Source organism: Eschrichtius robustus, chromosome 20 (assembly GCF_028021215.1).
Source record: "Eschrichtius robustus isolate mEscRob2 chromosome 20, mEscRob2.pri, whole genome shotgun sequence".
Taxonomy (NCBI): domain Eukaryota; kingdom Metazoa; phylum Chordata; class Mammalia; order Artiodactyla; family Eschrichtiidae; genus Eschrichtius; species Eschrichtius robustus.
The window spans coordinates 42,800,477-42,814,447 of NC_090843.1; the positions used below are offsets into that span (position 1 = coordinate 42,800,477).

Consider the following 13,971-nt stretch of genomic DNA (forward strand, 5'->3'; position numbering starts at 1 on the left):
AGAGTGATCATTGTAAGTTAAATGTTACTCATTTGCTTAAAACTCTTCAGTAGTTTCCCTTTATATTTAGAATAAAATCCATACTCTTTCCCTCATCTGTAAGGTTCTACACAATCTTCTGCATACCTAGTTCTTTACTTGTATTTACTGCTCTCCTGTTTGCTTCCTGATTTAACCACACCAGCTTTCTTGCTATTCCTTCAAAAAAGTTAAGGTCATTCTTCATGGCCTTTAGAATTGGATTACGGGGTGGGGGGAATACCTCACCCCTTACTGTTCAGTTGAACTCAAAAGTTACCTTCTCAGGAGGTATTTCCTTGACCACAGTACCTAAACTGTGACCTCTCTTTAATCCCCAAGTCACAACCTATCCTGTGTACTACTTTCATTTTCTCCATATATATAATTATCTGAAATTATATATTTGTTAATGGTCTCTTCCCTATTAGAATGTGAGCTCTGTGAGGGCAAGGACTTGGTCTTGTGTACTACTGTGTTCTTCCAACTTACACGCACGCACGCGCGCGTGCCTTCCCAGAACAATCCTAGGCACATAGACATTCAGTAGATGTTGGATGAATGAAATGACAGTATGGTCCTAGATTACTTTATGATTTTAAAACATTTCTTTCTAGGTGTTATATTTTCTTATTTAATGTATGTAAAAATGTAGTGATGTGAATATTTTCAGTTTTAAGAACTTTAAGAGTGAGTTTTTATGGACATATTATATTCATTAGGTTTAAGAATTCTAGCCATAACTTTACTTAGTGTACTGGCTGCTTGTGTGCATGAGCATCTGTAAGTGAAATGAAGGTCTCTTAGAAGTTAATACAGCTTAACCTTAGGAGTTGGTTCTAAAATTACTTTGGCATTTTTCTCATTGAATAAGAATGAGAAAGAAGCATAATGTAGAAAGGTAACATGCAGAGTAGAATGGTTCTGGGTCATGATTATGTAAATTAAAGAAAATACATGCCTCTACCTGTTCCTGGTCACCATCTTTTTCTACCTCATAAAAAGAAGACATAAAAGATTGAATAGAGGTTTTTTTGTTTTTTTGTTTTTAAAGTTGAACATGAATACAGTTTTGGTTATGCTAGTTACTAAAATGTGTGTTGTGACACAAATTACTTGTAGATAGAATCCTTGTTTTTGTATTGTAATACTAGATTAGAATAGGGTAGATAGTACAGAAGGTCAACCATCAAGAGTCCTCGCTGCTATATGAACTGAGAAATATTTATGGAATACACCTGTTTTATACTTGGTAGGTTAGAAGTTTTGGTCTTACATTTTAATCATCTAGATGATTTTATTTTATCTTCCTGGAGTTACTGGCAGTAGTTCTCAATTGGAGCAGTTTCTGGCCGCCTCCCATCCCCCCACCCCCAGGTGACATTTGGCAATGACTAGAGACATTTTGGTTGTCACAACTGGGCGTGTGCTACTGACATCTGGTAGGTAGAGGCCAGGGATGCTGCTAAATATCTTACAGTGTATAGGACTGTCCCCCACAACAAGGAATTTTCCAGCCCAAAATGTTAGTAATGTTGAAGTGCTTTAATGTTACAAATAACTTTAGAGTTCAAATTTCTGTTAAAAGATATTAAATTAGATATGCCAAACATGTTTAATGATTAAGTTTCACTAGGGAGCTCTCTCCCATACTGTTTTAGTCTCCCCAGACCACAGTAAAATACCTGGCATGGTCTTCAGTGTTCATGTTATGCTAAAACAAAAGTTATTTTTTCTCATAGTTAAAAAGATCTTGTTGGAATAACTTATTAATTCAAGTACCTGCTCTTACTATTACTTGAGATGGGATATCATGAGGATCAGTCATCTCCTTATAGCAAGTTGGCAAAGCCAGTTGACAAAGTCAGATGATGTCTCTTGTCATTAAAAATAAATTCTAAGAATTACTATTACGCTTTCTTAATGTCATTTAAACAATCTTAAATTCTTTGTAGAAGCGTTCTATATTTTTAAAGATGTAATATGATCAAACATATTTCTGGTAATAAGAGTAATCCATTCAAAAACCTGGTTTGTTTTATATAAAAAAATTTGTGAATTTGTGTTACCCAGTCATTGTAAATTTCTATTATCTTTTTCCATGCTTTGAGTTTTGAAAATGTTTTAAAATATATAGCAGTTAATTTTAATGAGGTTAATTAGACGGCTGTTGCAACTCCTATATTCTTTCTCCTTTCTTAGGAAGATTGTCTTTTTTAACTCATACTCCTCAAAGATGCACTTTTTCAGTTTGAATAAAACTGGAATTTCTATAATATACAAGATACTGTAAGGCACTGTTGTGGTATAAAGTAAATTTGGGTCCTGGCCCTAAATGAAATTGTAGTCTAATGGAAAATAGCATTAAATTCTCTGATACAGGTATATATATAAGATATAGTAGGGATGCAGAGCCAGAGTGGAGAATAATTCCATTTATGGAGATCAGAAGCTTTATGTAGTTTTGTATGGATAGATTATAGGGTGCTGCTTAGTGGTTTGGTGTGTCATGGTGAGAAATGAGACCTAAAGAGTGGGGTAGGGCTATATAATGGAGTGGCAAAATATTATTTATAAGGTGATACAGGGGGCTCATTAGGAAATTAGAAAGACATGGTAGGGATGGAGAGATTTTATAGATGTTGTGGAGTAGACTAAAGAACTTTACGGCCAATTAGATATATAATGCAGAGGGGCAAGAATGCATCAGTAGAAATTAAAAAATGGTTTCTTTATAGTAGTTGACTTCTACAGATGTGTGCCTTTTTAGAAAATTATGGAGGAGAAATTTAGACCTTTGTTTTATTTATGTTAAGTGACAACTCGGTTTCCATTTGGCATAAATAAATGAAGTTTTCCATTGATTAGTATTAAGGGGTGGGCACTAGGCTTTCCTAATAGGTAGATAAACGAAAAGAGGTACTCTTTTTCAGTTTCGGATGGTGGTGGCTGCTTAACTAGTGCAGAGTAATTACTTCATCATTTCTAAGCATTTCCTTTATTCTTAGACTTCATGTGCAGCAGTCGATGCCAAATTTTTTAGCAGCTACTTTAAAGCAAAATTCCTTTTCTAATTTGTTAGAATTTATTTGGAGGGGAGAGAGAGGTTGAGGGTGGAGCATAGCATATCTCCCACACAAGATATACACACCTGTGGCAAATATCTTTATTTTCTTTTTGCTTGTAATTATTTTTAGTTTCTTTATTAGTTAATGATAACATCTATTTTAGAATAGTGGCTTAAGACCTTGTAAGTTTTAAAGAAAGCAAAATTTCTGCCAAGAAACATTACAGTTGTTTTTAAATGTATTTTTTCAAGGGTCTAGCACTTAGTTTTAGTAGAATTTGTGCCAGTCTAAAACAATCTGTAACTCTGATTCAGAAGGAACCTTTCTAAACCCTGAACAAACAAAGAACTGTACTTGAGCATAGTTCTTATTATGTCTTGTTCAGTATAAAAAATACATCATGATATCTTAACCGTAATATCCCGCAATAGAATTAGCTCTTACGTTGTATATAATATGTATATACCAGATTTTTATTGTATGTATCTAGTTATATAATGCATTATTTGATCTCTAAAAGATAGTTTCTAATTTTTTGTTTCATAGAAAGAAGTCTATGATGAAATAAACTTGATTTATTGTATTCTAAACCTTTTAAGATATTTTTCTTTTTAAGATTTTTTTTCTTTAAGTCTTTCTTATTTGATATCTTACTTTAATGCAATAAAGCTGTACTTTTGACAGCTAGCTTGACTCAGTTTAAGGATTGGTTATGAATATTGGAGATGGTACTGGAAAAGTTACTATTAAAATTTTTTTGAGATTTATTGAATTCATTTCTTCATTAACATTTCCTAAACTGTAGCTTATCTCCTTCTGTAATTGCCGATTCTAAAATATTGTCACACCTTGTCCAGAAGAATTTTTATTGAATAAAGGCATAAAAGCATATGCTATAGGCCATGTTAAATTCTCTACAAGTACATTTTAGGATAGTATGTAACTTTGTCACAGTGAGAGGAAGGAGATATAGTTAATGAATAATATAAAAGTAATTTCAGTTTGCTATGGGCATTACAAAGCTTCCTGTTCATGGCTGTACCTAATCATTCTTTTCCAGTTTGTCTGTATTTAGCTTTATATTTGATTGAAACTATCTCTGTAGTTAACTATTTGGCTATATGTGAAAGTTCATTTTAGAAAAGGAGAGGTGTGTTGTTCCTATTCACAAAAAGTGTATGTATACTATATAATTGGAGAGTGAAGAAATGCTAACTTGAGTTTTTAATCTGGCATCTCTTAAAAAGCAATTTTAATTTCTATTTTTATCAGTTTTAAATATAGAAGGATGTGTAATGTAAATAATTTATATTTTTAATTTATTGTGACGATACTCTTGATATTATTGACTTCATTTAAATTCTTTGCATATCCCACTGTCTGTGAGAACCATTCAATAAAATAACCAAAAGTTGTCTTTAGGTATTGCATTTGGTTTACTCATTTTTATTCCTAGTAGAGCCCTGTGCAGTAGGATTTTTCCTTTTAATGTTACTGCCTACTAGCTTAACAACTACTTGCATAAAGAGTGTGGCAGTTTTTATGCTTCTGCTAGAGGACAACTTAATATGAAAAACAGTTGTTTTATTCACCTCAACACAGAGTAGTCTTTCAGGTTAGTGACTGGGGTTGAGGGGGGTAGGTTCTTATACTTTTCGCCTATGAATAGTTATGTGAATTGGCATACTTAAAATCTTTCCAGCCCTAACTCTGCCACCATGTGACCATTTCTTTCAACATAATTTTCATATCAAAGTCAGAGAGCACACCCTCTGGTTCCTATTTTCATGATGTTATTTTAAGTATTAAATAAGAAAATACATGTCGAAGTAGATGGAAATGCTATTTTGAAAAGATTCACATTGGTATCTGATAGACAATTCAGGAAACATTTAGGGTCTAATATGGTGAGGTACAAAGCTTTTTCTAAGAAATTAATGCTTATTCATTTATCGACCAGAACTATTCTAACAGGTAATTATGGAATATAGCCCATTGACAGTTATGTGTTCCTATGGAAGAAAGTTTTTGTAGACTTGGGATTTTAGTTTGGGGATAAATCTGAGGCACATTGAAATAACAGTGACATATATCATATTTGATAGCATGTTTAGAAAATGTCAGTTATTCTTTTGATGACCTCTGTTTCAACCTTAGTTTATAGGGTATAGAGTGCTTCTAGTGCTGGACATTGGTGAATAGATTAACAAGATACGATATCTCTGTCATTCAAAGAATTTATAAACTAGCAAATACCTTTACTGATTCCAAATCTTACTTCTCTTATGATTGTTTTGTCCAGATACTCAGGACAGACAAGTAGCGGCAGCAGTATCACTTCCTAATGAATAAAGATGATTTATTTCAAAGTACAACATACTGTATTTTAGAATTATTAATGCAAACACAGTATCTCAATCCTGTGTGGCTTTTAGATTTCATGTATTAATTTAGCAGGTATTTACTGAGCACCTATTATGTGCCAGGCACTCTTCTAGGCATTTGGGATAGTTCAGTAAACAAAGATAAGATCCCTGACATTTAGAGGCTTATAGTCTAGTGGGAGTGACAGACAACCATGAACATAAGCAAATTACATAGTATATTAAGAGATAAATGCTATGGAGGGAAAAACAGAGCCCGGTAAGGGAGATCAATGGTGAGGCAGTGGGCATATTGCAATTTTAAATAAGATCTCGTAGATAAGGTGACATTTAAACAAAGACTTGAAGGAAGTGAGGGAGTTGGCCATGCAGATATTTGGAGGAAGAATGTTCCAGACAAAGAGAACAGCCAGAAGTTGTCTGACCTGTTTGAGGATTATCAAGGAAGACCTTGGAAGAAGAGTAAGAGAGGGAGGAGTAGAATAATAGATGAAGTTGGAGGGGAAAAGAGGAGACAGATCATGGAAAGCTTTGGTAGGATATTATAAGGACTTTGTTTTTTACTCAGGGTAAAATAGTCATTGCAGGATTTTGAGCATTATCTGACTAGAAGCCTGGCTGCCATTATTATGGCAGCATGGGAATCTCAGCTTTGCAAACCATAGAGAACATGAATTTGGGAGTCTAAAAGTATCATACACAAACCAAAAATGAATCATTTCTCTTCCCACTCACCAAGCACCTTGGTCTTCAGAGATGTAAAAGTCCTGATGATTTTCAGGGTTCTGTGGTGCAGATCAGCTTCTGGCTTCCCTCTCTAAGCCTTAGATTTCACCTTTCTCTGGTCTCTTTCCAATAGTTACCTTTCTAACTTCAGTGTTGTCTTCTCGCCTGTTCTGTTGTCCTTTGTCACTTTATTGGATATTTTAGGAGAGTATAAACATATATTTATCATTCACCATGTGGAACCAAAAGACTAATAATTGATTTTCCAACGTGATTAGTAAAAACCTCTGAGATACTTGCGCCGAAACTGTTTGACACTGTAAAACGTTTTGCTGGATTTATGTTAATAATGTTATTTTTATGAAACACAAGTCATGCTCTTAAGTTTTTTAAACTTAAAATATATCCACTCATGGCAGTAGGAAAAGGATAATCACTTTCATTGTATAAAGGTATAAATTGTATAAAAGTAGTGTCTCACTGTATAGCCCTCATTTTGAGAGTTTCTGTGCTGGAACAGTTTAGGTTTGAATCCCTTTCAAGTGAGTGGATTTGGACAAGTTAATGCGATTGAGGACTTGGGAACAGAGTGGATAACCAAAAGACAGCACATTTTGGTGGAAAGACTGGGAGACCAGGATTTTAGCTCCATTTCTCTATTGCTAAATTTGATACTTCAGTAAATCACATAACCTTTCTATGCCTCAGTTTCTTCATTTGTGAAATGAAGGATTGCAAATTAGATCATCTTTAAATAATTCTTTTTTTTAAATAATTCTAAAAAGTTTATGATACTTAAGTCATTTTGGAAATTTGTTATACTTTTATGGAGAATATGATTAATTTTCTATTTTTATTTCTTTATGCAGGTTAATGGTGCAATGTAAGAAAACTTTAAAAGTTTCTGATGAATTAGTGCAGCAATATCAAATTAAAAATCAGTATCTTTCAGCAATAGCATCTGATTCAGAACAAGAACCTAAAATTGATCCATATGCATTTGTTGAAGGAGATGAGGAATTCCTTTTTCCTGATAAGAAAGATAGACAAAATAATGAGAGAGAAGCTGGAAAAAAACACAAGGTAAGAGAAATCAAAGTACACCAAAGTGTCACTGATGATCTGTAGCTCTGCATATAGTACCACACTTCTATTTGGAAAAAAAAAATTCATCATTTTAACTGATAAAAACATTTTTAAAAAATAGGTAAATCAGGCACATTGTACATAATTTAAGAGCTTGTATGGGCTTGAAATTATAGCTGGTCTCTGATAATGAAAAGATCTTTATTGTTTATTGTAAAAGTTTTGAGATTAGAGAAAGAGTGCATTAATTTCTGTTATATTGAAATCAGGACATTTAGGTAGACGAACTGTTTTGATTCTGAGTTAAACTATGCTGTAAGTGAATTACCAGTTTTCAAAAATGCAGTAAAATACACATCACTGAGTTTATAAAATATATGATATTTTGAATATGTGAATCAAGAACCTATAGTGCCCCTGAAAGTAAAATGTTATGTGAATAAAGTGTGAGATGTACAAATACTTACTTGATTAAAATTTTAAAAATCAAATATTTGAGGATCTATTAAGGACAGAGTAATCTATTAAGATAACTCTGCTTGCCGTAAATACAAAATTGGAAATTGAAAGCTGTAAAATTGCAAAAAGGACCCAATAATATGTTTAATACAAAGAATTAATTTCACAGAGTTTTATTTAGCCTTACTGTGTGCCAGGTACTTGACATTTTGTTCTTCTGTAAATGTGAAAACTGTAGTATCTGGGAAGGCAGTAGGTATTGTAGAAAGAACATGGACTTTGGAATTTGACAGATTTAGGTTGAAATCCCAGCTCCACTACTTATCAGCTGTATTTCCTGGGTTATCTTTAGAACTATTTTTTGTCTGTAAAATGAGTTTACTACTTCCTTATCATATAGGTTAGTTGTGAGAGTTATTGATGTCTGTACTACACCCAGCAGAATGCTTGATACATAGCTACTCAATAGTTGGTATATTTTATTATTGGTAAAATATGTATTTCAGTCTAATATGTAATATCATATGCAGGTAGAAGATGTGCCATCTAGTGTAACAGTGTTATCACATGAAGAAGATGCTATGTCATTATTTAGTCCCTCTATCAAGCAAGGTAAAACTTTAATTTTCTAATTAAAATACTGCATTCCAGGATTGTTACTCCAAAGTAATCTGATATTGTTGGACTTTTAGTGTTCCTTTTTGCATAATTCATATGTTTCATAGAAAGGGACCTATCTTAAAATGATGGATTTATTGTTTATCTTGTACTGGGAGAAGCAAGTTTAGGTGATAGAAGTTCTGTTTTGAATTGTTGGAACTTCTTTCCTTTTTTTTTAAAATTTATTTTTATTTTTGGCTTCCTTGGGTCTTCATTGCTGTGCGTGGGCTTTTTCTAGTAGCGGTGAGTGGGGGCTACTCCTCGTTGCGGCACACAGGTGGCTTCTCTTGTTGTCAAGCACGGGCTCTAGGTGCTCGGGCTTCAGTAGTTGTGGCACGCGGGCTCAGTAGTTGTGGCACACGGGCTTAGTTGCTCTGCAGCATGTGGGATCTTCCCGGACCAGGGATCGAACCCGTGTCCCTTGCATTGGCAGGCGGATTCTTAACCACTTTGCCGCTAGGGAAGTCCCTCCTTTTTTAACAAATAAAAATAATTTTCAGCTGTAAAATGAGGAGATAGGATAAGATCATCGCCTGAGATCTCTCTCAGATCTAAAAACTCAATGTATGAATTAGACTTTACTGTAATTTGGTTGTCCTTTTCTCCCCCTCTCCCCAGGTTAGAAGAACTGTTGCTGAGGTCATGAATTTAACAAATATTTATTGAGCACATGTTATGTGTAGGCACTGTTCTCGGCACTGGAGATACAGTGGTGAAGACTCCACTTTGGAAGTGTCTGACTTGTGCTACTTGTGAATAGAATAGAGAGACATGATATATTAGTTCTTTTACAAGATCTATTTAATTTTTGATAGAGGCAGAAGAAGTTGTCCTTTGGTATGTGTCTTTTAGGGGCAAAGTTTTGTTTCAGTATTTGGAGTAAATAAAGAGGGTCAGTCAGGCTCTGTGCAACCAAAAACAGGAATAAGAAAAAAAGTCCATCTGAATAAGGAAGAGATGGTCTTTCATGAAATAAATTTAGTGGTCAGTGGTTCTAAGTAGCTTAAAGTGAGTTAACAATTTGGGTTTTTTAGCCTGTTTACCTACCCTAGGATATAGGAAATGTGTAATTGTCCCTGTGGTGTGGCTTTCTCAAAATGTGGACCATCTGCCACATTCTGGAGCATGTTTTGAGGTGAAACTGGGAAATCTTGGTTTTTAATAAATATCCTAGATGATTTTTACACACTCTAAAAATTTCAGAACTACTGCTTTAGTGAATCTTTAGGACAATACGCAGAGGCATTTGGAAAGTGACTTTCACCTTTCTGAAAGGGAGGGCTATTTCAAGTTGTTTAACCATTCGGAGGATGCTTTGGAAGGTTTATACACCAAACTGCTTTTTTTGTCTTTCTTGTGTGGGAATGTAAGAGGAATTTAACTTTCATTTGTATTTTTTTTGTTTGTTTTTTAAAAATTTTTTATTTATTATTTATTTATTATTTTTATTTTTGGCTGTGTTGGGTCTTCGTTTCTGTGTGAGGGCTTTCTCCAGTTGCTTGCGGCGAGTGGGGGCCACTCTTCATCACGGTGCGCGGGGCTCTCACTATCGCAGCCTCTCTTGTTGCGGAGCAGAGGCTCCAGACGCTCAGGCTCAGTAGTTGTGGCTCACGGGCCCAGTTGCTCCGCGGCATGTGGGATCTTCCCAGACCAGGGCTCAAACCCGTGCCCCCTGCATTGGCAGGCAGATTCTCAACCACTGCGCCACGAGGGAAGCCCCCATTTGTATTTTTATTTTTTCTAAAGTAGTCATTTTTTTTCCCTAAAACTGGAAAGAAAAAAAAAAAGGAAAATAAAATTTTAGAACTGAAATGAAACTTAACTAAGAGGTACTTAAGTGAGTACTTAAGTGCCTGGCAGTGGGCAAAAGTGCTTTATCTACATTCTGTCACATTTAATTCATGTCATACTGTTAGTGTTGGAGTTGGGATTCAAATTAATAGTCTGACTCAAGAGCCAGAGAACTTAGTTATTCTGTGCTTCCTTTATATTTCAGGAAGATAGAAAAATTAAATGTGTGTGTGTTTAATTCTGTTGTCCTGATAGTGTTTGTATTTTTATTTGACATATTATTAATGTAGATTCCTTAGGTATGTTATGGATTACATAGCCTTTGGTGAGCTTCCTGGGAAAGGTATGACCATATATTTAAAACTTTATTTCTATGAAAAAAAAAGTCTAAATTTTAAGCAAGTCACCATTTCTTATTGCATAACACGCTTATAAAGTTATATGTCTAGCTTAAATAAATAGAATAATACTCATTTGGTCAGTAGTAGAATGTTTGAGTTTGTTTTTCTGGTTGACACCTGTAGATGCTCCACGCCCTACTAGTCATGCCCGTCCTCCATCAACCAGTTTGATTTATGACTCAGACCTGGCTGTCTCTTATACTGACCTTGATAATCTTTTTAATTCCGATGAAGATGAACTGACAGTGAGTATCCTATTAATGATTACAATTATAATTTGTTTTCTTTGGTTTTATATAAGTTTATTTTTCAGAAGTGATAAGTGACTTGAATACTATGTTTTAGCCCTGAACAATAGGAAATATTTTGGAATAAAATTTCTTTAATTGGTGTCCTTTTTTAACCTCATGTTTGAGCCTTTTTTGTTTTTTGTTTTTTGTTTTGGCTGAACCGCCTGACTTTCAGGATCCCAACCAGGGATTGAACCTGGGCCCTCGGCAGTGAAAGCACAGAGTCCTAACCACTGGGCCGCCAGGGAATTCCCTGAGCATTCTTGATATAATGTCACCTATAAACTTGGAGGGGTTTTTTTCTTTATTTTTTGTCTTTGAAGGACATGTTTAATTAAGCTTAATTTGAGCTCTGCCATATGTTCTTTTTCTCCAGTCCTTAGGAAGCAGAATTATTTTTTTTTAATAACTAGAATTATGACTTATAACATTATACCAGAACATATAAGATTTTTAGAAATTTCATGTAATGTCTGAAACATTTATATTAACATATTTCCATACAAATAACCCAAAGAAAGTTTAGTATTAGTTGTTTTTTGTTTGTTTTTTTGTACTACAGTTTCTTATTAGTCATCAGTTTTATACACATCAGTGTAAACATGTCAATCCCAATCGCACAATTCAGCACACCACCATCCCCACCCCACCGTGGTTTTCCCCCCTTGGTGTCCATGTTTGTTCTCTACATCTGTGTCTCAACTTCTGCCCTGCAAACCGGTGAACATCTGTACCATTTTTCTAGGTTCCACATACATGTGTTAATATACGATATTTGTTTTTCTCTTTCTGACTTCACTCTGTCTGACAGTCTCTAGATGCATCCACGTCTCAACAAATAACTCAATTTCGAGGAAGCAGAATTATTAACCTAATCTTTGATCCTCTAGTTTTAGAAATGACCGGAAAATTGGCTCAATTAGAGAATAATAAGTAATTAACATTAAAGTTGTATGCCTTGTCAATTTGTTAAGGAATACCACTTCTTTTGAATTTGTTTGGCTTCAGAGCCATTATTATAAGACATCTACATACTGTAATAATGAAAGAGGAAGGAAAAGTAATACTTAATCTTTAACACCCATTTGCAGAGAAAGGTGAAGATAAAAGAAATTAAAGCTTAAAATGAGATTCCCTAGAATGTCAAGTCTCTGGCAAATTAATGAATTGGGTGCTGCATTATAAAAGGGAATTCCTTTTTCATCTGCATAAAGGTAGCTTGGAAACTTCTGTAGTACATTTGGTCTCGTCAATTAAGTGACATAAAGCAGATATCACTATGCATAAACTTTTACTCCACATCCCGTAATATAGTATATTTTAGGTGAATATATCCCTGAATACTTTGATACTTTTGTACTTTCTCTCTCTACCATTCACGTATCAGCAGTGGCTCTTCTGAGGTCAAAGGTTGTAATCAGAGCTCAGTCTACATGTCTAAGACAAGGTGGCTAACAGGAGACAAGGAACCAAGTTGTCAGCTCTAACAACACCGGTGACAGATTAGAGATTCTAAAACTTGTTTTGTTCAATGTATTAAAACTTACCTTTAGTTAGGGATCCTATTGCTTTGTCGTATGAGATCTTTCTGAAGTTTTGCTTAGTTTTACCTGTTGTAGCGTTTTTGCAGGGCAAGAAAATTATTAAACAAGGTAAAAGTGTAAACAAGAATTTGGAGGGGTGATTGATTATGTAGGAATCTTTAATGTCTTTTATTTAAAGGGACAAATGCTTTATGAGTATCTTACTAAGAGGCAATTCTGATGTTAATTACAAACACTTATAGTAGGTTTTCTTACTTTTTTTTTTTTTAATAGGTTTTAAGTAATAGGTTGTTCTATGTATTTTGAAAGTATTGGTCATTTTCTTGAAGGAACTTTTTCCTCTTTTATTTGGAGCATTATCAAATCAGTAGAAAAACTAATCTGGGTTATTGATTACCTAAAATGTGTTTTATGTCTTTAAATTGTTTTGTATCTTTAAATTGTATCTCGTATATATTTGGCTCTAGCACAAATGGGCTCTACTTTCAAGTTACATCTGAATGATTACTATCTTGATCACATTGGATTTAAATTTCAGAGAAATATGTGTGTGTGTGTGTGTTTTTTAATAGCCTGGATCTAAAAAATCGGCAAATGGATCAGATGATAAATCCGGCTGCAAGGAATCAAAGACAGGAAATCTGGACCCATTATCTTGCATAAGTAAGCTTCCCAAATCTGTGTTCCAAATAAATGTGCAAACTTAATCTCAACAAAGTTCCCCACCACTTTGTTTTAAGCACAGAGTAACTTCTTTTTAGTCTTACGTTAAAATGTGTGTTTTATTAAATATAGGCACTGCAGATCTTCATAAAATGTATCCTACACCACCATCATTGGAACAACATATTATGGGATTTTCCCCAATGAATATGAATAATAAAGAATATGGTAGTATGGATACAACACCTGGAGGAACTGTTCTAGAAGGAAATAGTTCTAGTATAGGAGCACAGTTCAAAATTGAGGTTGATGAAGGATTCTGTAGCCCAAAACCTTCTGAAATTAAAGTAAGTATTTTATTTTTCTAGAAAAATAATTCACTTCCTATATTTTTGTATAGAATTAGTTTATTGCTAGATTCAAAAATCCTTTCTTAGTGATTCTAATTTTGTTATTAACAAATTTGAATTATGGTGACACTGTTAAGAATGCATTTAAGAAAAGAGTAGAATTACATTTACATTGTATTATTTTGTTTAAAGACAGGAAAAAAGGACTAGAGTCAGTTTTTTTTTTTTTCCCTTGGAAAATAAGATGCTAAAAGTCATGGTCTTTATATTGTAGGATTTTTCTTATGTCTATAAGCCTGAAAATTGTCAAGTTCTAGTGGGATGTTCCATGTTTGCACCTCTAAAAACTCTACCAAGCCAGTGTCTGCCTACTATCAAATTGTCAGAAGAATGTATTTACCGTCAGAGTTGGACTGTTGGAAAATTGGAATTGCTTCCTTCAGGGCCTACAATGCCATTCATCAAAGAGGGGTATGATTTAAATATATAGTATTGGTATAGTATATGAATGCCTATATAGCTTTAATTTTT

The 13,971-nt window shown here is 34.0% G+C and overlaps 1 protein-coding gene across 1 annotated transcript in view; it reads left to right on the forward strand.

Annotated features, from left to right (window-relative positions):
- The window catches only part of MED13 (mediator complex subunit 13), a 96,309-nt gene that overhangs the window by 43,832 nt on the left and 38,506 nt on the right, over nt 1–13,971 (forward strand). Inside the window, exons 10-15 of the mRNA XM_068529824.1 lie at nt 7,066–7,279; nt 8,272–8,353; nt 10,717–10,838; nt 13,000–13,090; nt 13,223–13,437; nt 13,715–13,911. Coding sequence (XP_068385925.1) covers nt 7,066–7,279; nt 8,272–8,353; nt 10,717–10,838; nt 13,000–13,090; nt 13,223–13,437; nt 13,715–13,911 — 921 coding nt within the window. The remainder of the gene's footprint in view (nt 1–7,065; nt 7,280–8,271; nt 8,354–10,716; nt 10,839–12,999; nt 13,091–13,222; nt 13,438–13,714; nt 13,912–13,971) is intronic.